Source organism: Anas platyrhynchos, chromosome 5 (genome assembly GCF_047663525.1).
Source record: "Anas platyrhynchos isolate ZD024472 breed Pekin duck chromosome 5, IASCAAS_PekinDuck_T2T, whole genome shotgun sequence".
NCBI classification, from domain to species: Eukaryota; Metazoa; Chordata; class Aves; order Anseriformes; family Anatidae; genus Anas; species Anas platyrhynchos.
Window position 1 is genome coordinate 55716052 of NC_092591.1, and position 14682 is coordinate 55730733.

At 42.0% G+C, this 14682-nt stretch overlaps 1 protein-coding gene across 7 annotated transcripts in view; it reads left to right on the forward strand.

Moving 5' to 3' along the window:
• Positions 1-388: 388 nt before the first annotated feature.
• GAS2 (growth arrest specific 2) overlaps positions 389-14682 on the forward strand; it is a 90644-nt gene continuing 76350 nt past the window's right edge. Inside the window, exons 1-3 of one of the 7 annotated variants that reach the window (XM_072039160.1) lie at positions 500-677; positions 5589-5632; positions 10332-10493. In XM_072039160.1, the coding sequence (XP_071895261.1) occupies positions 10352-10493 (142 nt within the window). In that variant the 5' untranslated portion in view covers positions 500-677; positions 5589-5632; positions 10332-10351. The other 6 variants (XM_072039159.1, XM_038179481.2, XM_038179477.2 and 3 more) reach the window with 6 other exon arrangements.

A 14682-nucleotide genomic window follows, 5' to 3' on the forward strand; every position in this document is an offset into this window, starting at 1 on the left:
AGCAAAACCTCTATCCATCACTCTTCTAAAACTGTAATATAAGAATGATTAATTGAGGAACAGCATACAGTATTTGTTCAAAATGGACTGCAAGGTGGCACGGAATCGTTTTGGAGACATATGGAACAAAGCAGAGTTCCCAAGACACAAAGCTGAAATTCTGCTCCTTTAGCCAGAGGGGAAGAAGAAAAAAAAGAAAAATTGAAATGTGACAATCAAAAGAGGTGCTCTTAAGTACTTAAAAGTTCCAGAAACAACTATCTGAATTAATGAAAAAGAGAGTTTTTAGTTAGGTAGGATGACTTCCTTTCTCTCTCTCTCTCTCCTTTTTTCTTTTCCACAATCAAGAGTCTTGGAAAGGGAGTAATAATAATAAAAGAGAAATGGACCCCGGCAGTGACTCGCTGCCAAGGGCTGTAATACAATATCTCAGCATTTCAAGGGTAAATCAGTGTCAACTGCCTTTGCCGTCCCTCTGAAAAAAAGTAAGTATTTAACTTCCGTTCAGGCTGCGCGGACTGCTGAAATATAGGAAACCGAGTTCTGAGGAGGGAAGAAAAAAAAAAAAAAGGAAAAAAAAAATACGAAAAAGGCGGCTTTCCCCGAGAGAGGAAGGAGCCCGGGCGGAGCGGACAGGAGCATGAGGAGCGGCGGGCGGCTGCTGCCGGGCTGCGCAGGTCGGGGCACGGGGAGGGCTCCGGGGGGCTCCGGGGGCTGGGGGGAGCCGTGCCCGCCCCGCGGGGTCTCTGCCCCGGCTCTGGTAGCCCGGGGGCGCTCCGGGAGCTTGGCCCCTGCCTCCGCGGTTAGAGAAAGGGGAGCGCCGCGGGAAGGTGAGCTGCGGGAGGGAGGGAAGGAAGGAGAGCGGCTGCTGCTGCTGTTGCAGCCTCCTTCCCCGAGGCCAGCTGGGGGTTGAGGGGTCCTCCCCTCCCGCTCTCGGGGCTCCCGGGCTTGGCAAGCGGCTTGGGGGCGCGGCGGGGGTCGCCCGAAACCCCGCGGCCGGGGCTCGCTGCCGGGGCCGCCCCCGGGCACCCCGCGGCGGCCGCGCTTGGTCCTGCCCCCGAGGGGCAGAGCCGGGAGCGGCGCCGATGGCCAAGGCATTAGCTCAGCCGCGCCGCCGAGGGGCCCCGCCGAGGAACGATCGCAGCCCAGCGCCGAGCCGGGCTCCGCGGCGGGTGAGCGCGGGCGAGGGGTCGGGTCCCCCCCCCCGGGCTCTCGGGCTGCTGGGGACGGGACGGGGACACGCGTCTGGCACGGTGGCGGAGCTGGGGGGAAGCGCATGGGAAGGGCTGCGGGAGCCGGCTGTGCCCGCCGCCGCCCTCGGGCTCCGGGGTCAGCTCTTAGGGCGACCCTAAAGCCTCGCCGGGAGGATGCTGCGGCAGCGGTGCGCCCCGCCGAGCCCCGGCTCTCCGGCGGGGGCACCAGGGCCGGCTCCCGGGGCAGCGGGGAGGATGCGCCGCGGGCTCCCCGTGCAGCTCCTGCACGCCTGTGACGTGACTTGGAAATGAAAAGCAACCAACCCAGAGTCTGTCTGCGCTGCCGCGTGTGTTAGATCCCGACCGGTTGCTTCCCCGCGGGGTAGGTGCCGTGCCAGGTGTCGTGGGTTGGTGGCGGTTTTGTGGTGTGCGTTGCGATTTAATAGGAAAGGAGCCGGCGCTCCAGAATTGATATCGTGGGGTTGCATAGGCCACCTGATCGCTGCTGGAGTGTGGTACCCTGGTTGGAACCACAGCCAACCCAAACCTTGAAGGAAGTGAGGTGAGGAAGACTCAGTGCTGTCTCCAAGCTCGTAGCTCTCACTGACTCACTTGGTTCCTTTATTTTTCTTTTTGCCTGTAGTCTCACTTCAAGCGGCACACTTACTGCCTGAAGTACCTTTCTGGCTCCACTTGAAAGCTCTTGGTGGAAGCCTCACACTAATTTCAGGACACAAGGGGGAAATGGACCTTTATAATTAAATGCAATGTAGATGAGCATTGGTTTGTGACTGTCTGCATAGTGTGCCTGCAGCAAGAGATGCGCTTCCACTCCCTGTGAGGTGTGCTTATGCCAGGTGTGTGTGTATGTGCCTGTCTGGAAATACTTCCTTTTCTAGTTGAGATCTCAGGTGGAGATGGAAACTTCTTCTGTACTAATTTTTAATGGCTATTTTGCTTAGATAAGCAGAAAAACATGTGGTAAGAGCCAGGCAAAGAGAAGTCAACTTGAAAGTTTTTGGACTGTGTTACAACCAGCTTGGTTTCCAGAAGTTGTAATTTTATGAGCAGGGAGATATTGAACATTCCTCAGGTTTTGTTTTGGTCTATGTGAGAAGGACTCGTTGCTTTCCTTTTGGAAGAGGAGACGTTATCAAGGCAACAAAATTGTTTCTACCAGGCATAGTCCTGGAAATGTCTAGGCTTTCAATGATTAGCTCAGATTTTTGTGTGGTTAACTTCATTTTGGTCTGGCCTCAGACCAAGGGCCTTACAGGTCTAAAGTATCAGCGCACTGCTTCTGCCAGGTTCTGCATCCTCCGCTCCGAGCGCTGCGCGCGTTTGTAGCGAGTATATTCATAAAGGAAAGGACAAAGGCTTCTTGTGATTAAAGTTTACTTTATCAGTGTAGATCACATTTTGATGTAAGCCCTTAAAAATTCTAATTGATTAATGAGTTTCAGATGGTGGTTCCCCTCCGGTGCCCCTCCCCCCGAACACGTACAGTATGCTCCAAGTCAATCTGGGAAAGCTCCAGAAACCTTGGGCTAAATTGGTTGTGGTATAGTTTATAAGGATAATAAAATAACTAGAAAAATTGAATTTCCTTTTAAAAATACGCTTGCTGCATCTGTGAGCCTATGTTTTATCTTCTTGTTTATGGTACTGAGAAAACTAAGATTACATATATACACATTTAAGATGATGCAGATAAGAACGACCTGTCGTGCCTTACAGAAGAGAAGGCTCTGTACTAGCTTTTGAAGAGGAGCTAGGAGAGGTAGTGGCAGAATCATAACTTTAAAAGTGACTGTGTTTGTTTTTACACATGTAGAATGGCAGAAGGAAAGAGATGACTGTTCTGCACTAAGCTGAAAACTGCAGGTGACAAAAATTGCCTGTCTCACATCGACCAGTGAGTGATGGGTCTCTGCTTGTAGTCCTATGGCTTCTTTTAGTCAATTTGAAGTATTTCAAGTAGGGGAGCTTTCACAACTTGACTTCAAGTTATAGCACTGTCTAGCAGATCTCACCATTAAGAAGTTTCCTGACACCAAAAACATAAATTACAGAAGTTGTTAGTTACCCTGTGGCTTTCTAAGGAAGGCATTCGCATCTTCTCCCCCCACCCTCAGCTTCTGCATACACAAGTGTGTGCACACATATGTATATGGTTGAGGATGTGGAAAGAAACAAAAAGCAGTCTTTAGTTTGTGGATTTATATTATTCTGTCCAAATCTGAAAAATATGTCAACACCAAGGTAGGAAGATAAAAATCAGTGAGCGTGCTTATGCTTAGGCATGCTGTATGTGTGAGTGGCACTTGCTGCTGAGACAGGGGCGATTGCAAGTACGAATCCCACTTTGTGGGCAGCATCACTTCTGCTCACACAAAAGTGTGTTTTGTTGCTGCAACTTTATTTATGAATGTGGGATCTTTTATTTAAGCTTCTTTTGCACCCAGCTTACAGTAAGCGACTGCTTCACACAGTCCACTTAAACTCTAGTACAGTTTCAAAAGTTCTGTTCTTTTCCATCTGCTTGAGGTGATTAGGACTAGCAGGGAGATCCAGCAGAGACCCTTGCCAGATACTCATGAGCTCTGTTCTGGCTTTTGATCCTCTGTCTCCTCTCTTTCCAGGATGGCTGCTTTCCAATAGCATTACCTTCTCTCTAAGACAGCAGGAGATTGTCTGCAGTTATAGCCGATACCCCTCTGTCAAAGCCAATGCGCAGTCTAGTGTTCAAGTTCCAGTTCCTTCAGAGAAAACTATTGCTGCGCTCGTCTAAGCTGCTGTCTGCTCTCTCTACCACTGACAGTGAAGCTATTGCACGGTTGAATGCATGGTATTTTCTCTTCTATAACTAGATAGCTAACACACTTCCTCCTACCATAGTAGGGGAAACATCATTTCACAAGCTTAAAGCCTAAGTATTTACTTCTGTGAAAGCTTGAGGAAATTGCCTTGGACACTGGGTTCCAAGACTGAGTTATGCCATCTTCTGTTCCAGCTTTGTAGAGTGAGTAGGCCACTGAACTGGCATGTGCACAAATCTTCCTCCTGGCTAATTCTGTTCTGGCTGCCAACTGAAAGGAGCCAGTCCAATGTCCTGCCTGCTAGGCTGGAGAGCCCGAACACATCTCTGTTGTACACTCAAGCAACAGGTCTGTGATGCAGCTTAGATCAAGCTGGTGTAGTACAAAGGAGACATCATACAGGACCTTTGCATAAGAGATGATCTGATAGATTTTAGGATTTTTTCCTTCCTATCCAATTTTAACATCTTTTTATACTTTTCTAACTGAATACAAAGAAAAAGACTTGTTTTGCTAGATATTTCATTTCTATACTAGTTCTTAAAACAAATTAGAAGGAGGAAGTGACTCAGAAAGACTGTCCCTGACCCGGCAGGACAGTATCATGCAGCAAGTAAAAAGGAGTGGTTCAATCCTCCTTTTGTTTACTGAGACCTAAATGCACGTGTCGTAATTAGGGACAAGGCTGAAGCAACAGCGAAACTCATCTAACAGAGAGCACTGCAAAGCCAGCAGGTTCTCTGTATAAACCATTATGTATATGTGCTAGGTGGGTAGTTGGGAGTAACAAGTTACTGATTTGCCTGAGGAATTCACAGGCTGGAGCATGTGTATTTTTTTCATATGTGCCTATATATGCATGCACCTACACTTGTACACACTTCTTACAATACAGAGGAAACAATCTTTTCATTCTGATAATGCTCCAGTTTGTTAGAAGAGTAGTGTTATGAAAACTTGCTCATAAAGGAAGGTGGTTGGAATCAGAAATGGAATTGAATCCAGGGATATGCAACTGTGGGCACTTAATTGTGTGGCCAGTCTTACTTTCTGGATTAAACAATTTTTGACTCCTGTGTGTTTTAAATACAGAGTGCATAATTCTTGAATCTTTTTGTTCTACTGGTTAACCCCAACAAAAGCCAGTGGAATTACAGAAGATTACTTGTTTGATTCTCTTTGCTTTCATCTGATGATCACTAACAACAATCAGCAGATAGTGTAAGTTACACTGCTGGCAAAATACAAGCAGAGAGCTACAATACACAGAAAACTAAATGTACTACTGTAAAGCAAAATAAAAACTTCACTGTTTAGTAGAAGCAAGCAGAGAGAAATATAACCTTTCAGTGTGTTGAATCTGTTACAAGACACTGGGTGTACTGTAAACTATCCCACATTGAATTCTTCAGCTAGACAATAGGTCTGAGAATTTGAGATGTTTTCTTCTTATTGACAGAGGTTGGAAAAAAAAAAAAAAAAGGGAAAAAGAAAGAAAAAGGCTGTGCTGCATAAATATGACCTGTAACAAAACAGAATGAAAAGTAGTTTAAGACCTTTCCTACTTTGCCTTCAGAATAGGGGGAAGAAATTGCTTTTTGAGGAGCAAAGCATTTAGAGGTAAGTTTTAAAAATACTTATGCATATCTCATGTCAGCTTCAACAGTTCATAGAGAAGTGTAACATACAAAATGAGATATTTGACATGTTTGTGTTGGCTAGTTTTAAAGAACTGTATATATGTTGATTTGATGTTGCTGTTAGGAAGTAGTGAGATTGGGGAAAACAATATTTTTTGGCTACTTTGTTCATACCTTGTGTCTGCCAAAAGGAAAGGATGAAATAGTTGTTGGAGCCAAAGCAGATTGCCTCCTCAGCTGCAGCCATGTATCCTTGAATGCTACTGTTTACCTCTGTGGCAAGTTAGGTAATCTCTCTTACTGATACCATCAATGCTATATTATCATGACAGTTTTCGCTACCTCATCAAAAGGTAAATATCTTAATATGTCTTAAGGCAGTGAGATGATGGTATAGAATCATAGAATTCTTTGGAAGAATTCTAGAAGCATTCTTTAGAATGCTTTGGGTTTCAAGGGATCAAAAAGACCACCTGGTTCCAACCCCCTTCCATGGGCAGGGACACCTCCCACCAGCTCAGGTTGCCCAAAGCCCCATCCAACCTGGCCTTGGACACCTCCAGGGATGGGGCAGCCACAGCTTCTCTGGGCAGCCTGTGCCAGTGCCTCACTGCTCTGAGAGTGAAGAATTTCTTTGTAACATCTAACCTAACATACCCTTAGTTTAAAGCCATTCTTCCTTGTCCTGTTGCTAAGCTTCCTGATAAAGAGTGTCTCCCCATTTTTCTTGTAGTCCCCTTTTAAGTACTGGTAGATTACTGTAAGGTCTCCCCAGAATGTTTTCTTTTCTAGGCTGAAGTATAGGTACTTCACTGATGGAGTGTAGGTGCTTCAGTACTGAAATATTGTGGAGGCTTGAGTTAAACTTAGAGGTTCAGTAGCAGTCAGTGTTTACATAAAGAATATTTAGGAGTTTATAGCTTCTGTCACAATTTGTTAGCTGTACCACAGCTGTCTCTTGTAGAATTTGTGATAGGAGCTACAGGTGCTACAGGAGTAATTGTGCTTTGTTCCTTGAAGGCTGATTTTTATTTTAAACATCTGAGGTAGGACTTTCTTGCTTTGATTCTAGCAAGGAAGTATTTTACTGAGGTGTAGCGCAGGCTTGCAGAGAAGTGGCAGTGGTGGGGAAGTAGTGGGGAAGAAGAAGAAATCTTCTCAGACATGAAATTAAACTTAGAGATAAAGTTGGATTCTACATGGTTCATCTGCGATTCTTCAGGGTTCTTTTCTGTGAAGAGTTTTCATCAGTATTGACTTTCTGCTGTCCAAACTTTATATGTCAGCCCTGCAAATTAACCCATATCCTTTCAGTAACTATGGTTAATTCAGGGCTACTATTTCAAGTAGACCTGATCCCAGTGTAGAGATGCCCAAATCATTCACAGTTTATAGCTCTTCTTGTCTTTCTTCATCTTTCCAACTTGTCCCATTCTGTGACCCTGTGTCCTGTTAAAACCACCTTAAACTCAGAGCACCATTCTTGTTCTGGATCTTGGCTCTTCTTACTAGTGAGGTTATTACCAGACTCAAGCACCTATTTATCCTCCAAAGTCAGAGCTCTTTATTCTCCCATTTTCCTTCCTGCACTGAGGCCCAAGTTTCCTGAATTTCATTCAGCCTGGTTGCTGAGTTTTGTAAGACAAGAGAGGTCAGTATGAAGCATATTTCAAGATTTTAGACCTGAACTCAAATAATATCTCAGATCTGTCAATTCTGTGTTCTGCGTTTCCCCAGAGAACAAATTGAAGCATAAACAGACTGCAGCACTTGTTTCACAAACTGACAGGGAAACCCAAACCATCTCTGTGTAGTTGGTCCAGGAGACTTCACTCCCTTTTTTCTGTTCTTTAAACAAAGAAACAATAACAACAATTACAAAAAAAAAAAAAAAAAAAAAAAAAAAAAAGGTAACTTTTCCTCTTTAGAATTAGTCCTGCCTCATTGGTGGAAGCCAACTGCAACGTTCAGGCCGTCTGTGAGGCATATTATAATGGTGGTTATCAATTAACTCCACATCTCACATACAAGGTCTTAGGAGTGAAAATGTAGGTGCAGCTTTCTTGAGGTGAAAGGACAGGGTTTTGTCTCCATGGTTTTGCTGTTAGCACAGCCCAGCTGTGTGCCATCTGATGGATGCCCCATGAAATGTCTGTGTGCATCCTTGAAATATTAAAGAGCAGCGTACATGTAGTGTAGGTTGGAAGGGACATCCAGGGGTCATCGAGTCCAACCATCTCCTCAAATTCTTTATGAATCTTGAAATTATTTCCAGTGACGAGGTGCAATGTGTAGTTGTTTCCTGTAGAACAATGGTACTTCTAAGTCCTGGATATGTGTTTTTCAGTATATTTATCAAAAGAAACAAATTGCAGGACTTTGTTTCTGAAATATTCAGCTACATAGTTGGTGTATAACTGGGAAATAGATGAAAAAGATGCATTTTTCTTGTGCTTTATTTGTGTATTGTATATGAAACAAACTTTTTTTTTTAATTATTTTAACTGGTGCAATTTCCAAGACAATTAAAGAGAGCAAACTAGTTTCTATTCTGCTTCTTACCTCATCAGTGGAGTTGATAGACTCCAGAAATCATGCACAAAGTATTTTAAAACTACTTTTTTTCTGCAAAGAAAGTAACAAGTACATGTATTTATCCCTGATTTTTCCCACATACTCTTTGAAGGCAAGTGGTGTTAGTTTTCCATCTTGCTTCCGTTTCCATCTGTCCAAAGAGGAGCAGTGATTTGAAGCATCAATTGTGTGGCTCCAAGTCACTTCAAACAGCTTTAAATACATTGTCATTATAACTCTGAGGCTTTTCATATCATTTAGTTAGAAGGAATCCATTTTGTGGGTGACATTCCTGATAACTTTTCAACTGCCTAAATCATTTTTTTCCCCTTGAACAAAATGAACAGGTATAACTTGAACGTAATCAACCAGAAAAACACAAGTTCAGGCTGATGTTTGTAACAAGTCAGTTTACAGAACAGAGCTGTGCTTCATTTACATTTTTAGCCTATTTTAAAATGCTTGGCTTCCAAAGGAATTTTGATACTTAAGGATTTTTCTTGTTAGAAAACTATCAAATATAATGATGATTCAGAAATATGTATTGGTATGCGGGAATACAAGCTTTATTGCCATCTCTGTCTCCTTCCCCCACCCCCACCCCTCCCACCCACCTCCCAGCTGAAAACCGGCTGATTTCAGTGAGAGTCATAGTCAAAGCTGTGTCCAACTATTTCAAGGGCAACTAAAGTTTCAGGGTTTAGAGTGGGAGGTTGGGTGCTCTCATCAAGAGCTATGCAGAAGCTTTTGTGAACAAGAAGTTTAGTTACCCAGGCTATGGTTTAAAAATGCTGGAGTATTTTAATGTAAATGTTAAAATATCCCAAATAGCTTTTCATGTATTTGGAAATGCAGGTTACAGCACAGTTTTATGGAAATGCAATTACTTTTTACATTCAGTAAACATTTTCCTTTTGGCAAAGAATTTATTTTAAGTATTCTTGCTATTCCAGACCACAGTGGAATAGTATAACAAATTGGACATTTTTTTTTTTTTTAAGTCACTATTACCTCTTACCTGACTTGAAAGGTATGCAACGCACAGAAAGAAACAGTGTTTGCAATGCTTCATAAGCTGAAGTCAGCTGCCACATATAACCACAGTTAGCACGGGTCACCTGGGACAACAGGCAAAGAACAATTTCTTAGGACTTTTACCCCCTAGCCCATTAATAATCTTTCAACCTCCATAAGGCCTTGTCGGTGCAACCAGGTTTTCAGTAGGCTACTGCCTGCCAGGCAAGAAAGCATCCCAGTCATTGCTGCAAGCATTAGGGTTCAGGTCTGATTTTCTTTTCAGGAAAAAAAAAATAACCTTCTTTCTTAGCACACAAATGCCACAGATGGGAGAATTAGTCCTTCAGGAACAGGGATATAGGTCCTGTGGGCCTAACATCCCTGGCCACTGCAGGAGTCTGAACACTTGACTAATATTTAACACATGACGTATTGTCTTACCTGAAACGAAAGTTTCCAGAAGTTGTCACTGAAGCAGAGGAGTCTTTGTGCAAATGGTGGAAGTGGGAAGTGTGGGTGATCAGTGCTGGCTGTCATGCTGCTTTCTGAAGAAACAATGTTATTCAGTAAATCCACGTGGTGTTTTTTCTTTGGCTATTCAAAAGCTGCGGAATACATGGATCCCACCTGGTAACTGCATTTGTTAATTGTTAGTAAGTTTGCTGCGGTAGCGTAACTCAGTTGTTCACATGTTTTTTTTGGGTCTGGTCCAACAATCTTTGAAGCTTTCCATTTGTTTTGAATGGATATTGGATCAGGCACCGTAGTGAGTTGTGTGAAATGTTTATTTTCATTTGATTTTAATCATTCCTTGCAGAATATTTGGTTTTGTGATGGCAACATGTGTAGCTTGGTGAGTACAAATGAAGTAGACGTTTATCTATGTGATTTAATCAGTGGCAACGTGAGCCATTAACAAAACAAGACTTCATTTAAAGTGTTCATGTGTTAGATCCCCATCTGTTTGTCTGACATCTGATTTCTTACAATCATAGCTAACATTGTTGTCAACTACAATTCTAAAAAGAGAACCTGTCAAATTTTATTTGGTATAATGGATTTTTTTTTTCTTCTTGACAATCCAACAGGTACAACAAGTGGATAAGCAATGTGCACTGCTCTGAGCCCGAAGGCACGTGGGCCTGGCCTCTCTGATATGCATCAGTACAGTCAGTGGCTTGCCAGTAGACATGAGGCCAACTTGTTGCCGATGAAAGAGGATTTGGCCCTGTGGCTCACAAACCTACTGGGTAAGATACAATAAGAGTAACGTAATCACTGGGCAGTAAGAGAACTCAATGCACTCTCAGCTGAAAATGCAGATCTTCAGACATCTTTGCATTTCAGAAATCAAGGTGGTTTTGATTAGCTAGCTACCTTCACCTTCTGCACTTGTTAGCATGGTCAGAAAAGCTAATAAGTAGTAGGAAAAACACTCCACAGTGTTTCTGACAGCAGCATGATTGAACTCTTACTCCCTCCATGTTTGTTCTTCCTCAAATTTCCCTTTCAATTTTCCTTTGCATGTGCTTTCTGCATTAATACTATTAAGCTGGACAGTGCTACTTACTACCATCAAGTGTATCTTATAATTTTATGGGGAGACTTTGCACAAACTATGGGTGTATTGGAGGTCTTGAATGGAAGAACCTGTTAAATAGTTCTTTGCTGACCAAGTAGTCTAGTGATTGATAATTGCTGCCCAGTGCAATGTGTGCAAAGTCTTCCAGAAGCTTGTGTGTAGAGGAGCCTGACCCCAGGTTATGGCTGGGACCTGGGGAGTTACTGGTTCTGGCTCTGCCTCCTGCTGTGTGAAGCAGAAGCATATTGCTTATGAATATACAGGGAATACATCAGAAAAATAGCTGATTTTTGTAACAAATTCCTTATCCTCAAGATGACAGTAAGAGAAACACAGCAACAGTTCCTCCCCTTGTTCAAAAATCAGGCAATACTGTTTTAGATGAGGTGTTTACCTGAAAATCTTGCTCATCTTATTTTGGAGGAAAATTTGGAGCTTTTTTAAATTGGGGATTTTCTCTGTGAGTCTCCTCTGGTGAGAATATAGGCAGTGTATTGTCTTGGCAGCTGCTGTAGCTGTACCCTTTCAGTGATATCCTACAATAGCAAAGTGCCTTTCCTCTGCATGTTCTGCATTGCTGCAGTTTGTCTTTTTTGGGAGAAAGGGCAATACTGCTATGGTCTGAGAAGCATAGTAGAAAAATTAGGTGTCAGCAGAATGTACTCAGGACCACAATATTTTGTAGATAGGTGATACCTGTTTTAGAGTTGGAATAGTTATGAACTCAAAACTGTAAAATTGGCACCTTAAATCACATCTTAGTGTGGTACTTCCATTTAAATTAATGAGTTTCAAATATTAAGTTGGTTAGGCAATGACAGAGCAAAATCTAGAAATCCTGCCTTTTCGTTCCAATTACCGCAAGACAGCAATCCAAAGGACTGCTTTTTGAATCAGTAGAAGCACGTTCCATCAAGGATTTAATGTATTGTTGAAATGTTTTAAACAATGAAGTTATAGTGAGCCACGCGAAAACAAATAGAAGTTTGTTAGCAGTTCCTAACAGAGCTTTCCCAGTGACAAGTTTAGAAATGAGGTCACTTTTTTTTAGTAGGAAAGTAGCAACCAGCAGGAGGCTCTGAAATGCCAACTGTAATTAAAAATCTGATTTTTCATATGGACACCAAACTCTGCACTGTGTAACAAAATGGGTTCAGCCTTCTTGTAATTAAGCAGCATACACAGTTCATTTGCTTAATGCATTCCCCTACACCTTTTCACATCCAAGCTTTTTTTTTCTCAGAGATTGTTTTGAAGAACTAAGTTACAGTGATTTGTTCAAGTGCTTTGAATTCCTATGTAGACGTTGTTATTCAAATTAATAATTAAGTTAAAATTCACACTGAAAATAAATTAAGTGTAACCAAATTAAAGTAATTATATTCATGTAAATATATTCACCCAGAATTCAAATTTGGTTTAATTACTATATAATTGTGGTTAACTTTCATGAGAGGAAGGACAAATGCATATATTGCTGTAGGATAAAACGTTCTGTATAACCATACCCTAGTTTGCTATATGCTTTAACTTGTGTCATCTACTTTTAAGTATCTTTATGCCACTTTATTATTAAAACGTCAAGACAATATGACTGCCCGGTTTATAGTATAGTAAAAATTAGGATGTACTTAAATTAATTTTTGTCATTTTGTGTTCACATTTTGTTTCATAATATTTTGTTCATTCATTTGTACTATGGATCAACAAGGACAAATAATCTTTTCAAATAAATGTAGAATTTTTCAAAAATATTACAAAGTAATTTAGTAAAGGAGAGGGACGAACCTCTTAGATGTACATTGATCAACTGACGGCATTTTTGGCATTCTGTGGAGCAGCAAATACGTCCTACACAGTGTTAGTGGCAGTTAATTTTGCACCAGCGAAGCCTTGTGTGGGTTCAAAATTGCAAACTGGAAAAGATGAAAAGAATATTGACCTTTATAATATGAATTACATAAAAATTAGACATCACATCTAGAATTTGACCTTATATGAGGGACAAACGGGAAGACTGGGATACATGATGAATCTGAAAAATAGCTTTCTAAGAATTTTAACCCTGAGACATTAGACATTTTACTGTAGTTTAGCATGGAGATTGTTTCTGGGTAGTATCTAGTACTTTTGCACACATTTCACTATTTATTTTTGGATTCATGTTGGAGAAACTCAAAGCTTTTGAAAGAACAGTTTGTCATTACAGCTACATTGCTGAATAGATGTTACCTGCCTGCATTCCAGGGACTAGGAGAGGGACATCTCAGATGAAATCCATGTTTCCGATGGGATTGATTTGTGATGTTTTACGTCATAGCCTTTGCAAAATGGGGTGCCTCAGGGTTGTGGCAGGCATGGGATTACATGCTGGATGTTCTATGGATGTTCTGTTTCATAGCCTCACTTTTCTCTGCTGAGCTCTGGTGGCTCAGCTGAGAGATTTTGCAGTGCCAAAGTTGAGCAGATGTATTGTCTTGCAAGGTGTGGTCATCTCCTTAGCCATGCCCTTATTTTGTATAGAGCCAATGAAGCACAATAAGCACAATGCTTTCACTGCTGTTGCACTTTGAATTGGATAGATAATACATGTTTAGTTGAATCCTCTTGCTGACACTGAAATCTATATCACCTTGAGCGAGCTTTGCATAGGAATTACAGCCGTTGGGCCACACTCATCTTCTAGGGGAGGCAAAATGACAGTTTGAAGGCAACAGGGGTTTGCTGCCTTATGTATTCTGCAATACTGTCTCATTTTATCTTAGGTATCTGGAGAGGGAAAAGGTTTCCATCAGAATGAGCAGGCCTCGTGATGAGTTGATAGTGTAGGACAGATATAAAGTGCAAATTTCCCTGTTTCCCCTTTGGCTATTGTGTAAAGCCCTGATCTTTTTTTCCTGGGGCCTGTTTACCAGATGCAGGAGATTCCAATACCATAGTTTATTCCATCCTGCTTCATTTAGAACATGGAACTACAAAATAGGCCTTTAAGATTTTCCCTGGTTATGAGAACATATCTGGGCTTCGGTGCTGAGACCCTAGCTATCAGAACTTCTGGGCTTCAGGAACTCATAGGTAAGGACCTGGAGATTTTAAGATAATGAGGAAACTGGACTTGTAGAAATTGCATGGTGTATGAGGCATGTAAAAGTTGCTTGCCTGGATAAGGAAATGGAGTAGACCTGGAGAAAAGCAATAGTAAGGTGAGGAAGGTCGGAGAGGCACTGAGCTGAGACCAGGTTTGGAATTTAAAGCTGTGTGGAAGGAGGCATAAAGTCTTGGGGATGAAGGCTTGGAAGTCTTCTGTAAGAAAATGGTATTTCTTAGATTCTGGGTTTTCAGCAAAACCTCCTTCAGCTCAGTTATCTTACAGTCTAAGAGTATTTTGTAACAGTACCTCTATTTTCAACATCTGTGTGTTCAGTTCAAGCCAGTGGGAAATACAGGGAAATAATGAATATCTCTGAACATTGAGATATTCATGGCACTGATACTTGTAGTGTTTTTGCTGGCACTGAGTAAATTATGTAGCTGAGAGACTTTATAATTTTCTTTAGTATCAGCATGCCACTGGGGTTGTTTATGTATCCCATTTCAAGTAAACAATAATGTCAAGGCTATCAACATTATTCCTCTTGCTCTCTGCTATTCTAGGATACACAACAGCCTTCTTGTCAGAAAAGAGGCAGTTTTTTTATGTGCATAAAATCATTGGCCATTGTTTTCCTCAATTTTTTGTTGTTTCGGGTATGAATGCCACACAAGTAGAGGGGTCAAGAGAAATACTTCCACTGCTACCTCAGTGCAGTACAAGAGCATCCTCCTACTGAGATGTTTCAGAGATGTTTCTGTTTCTA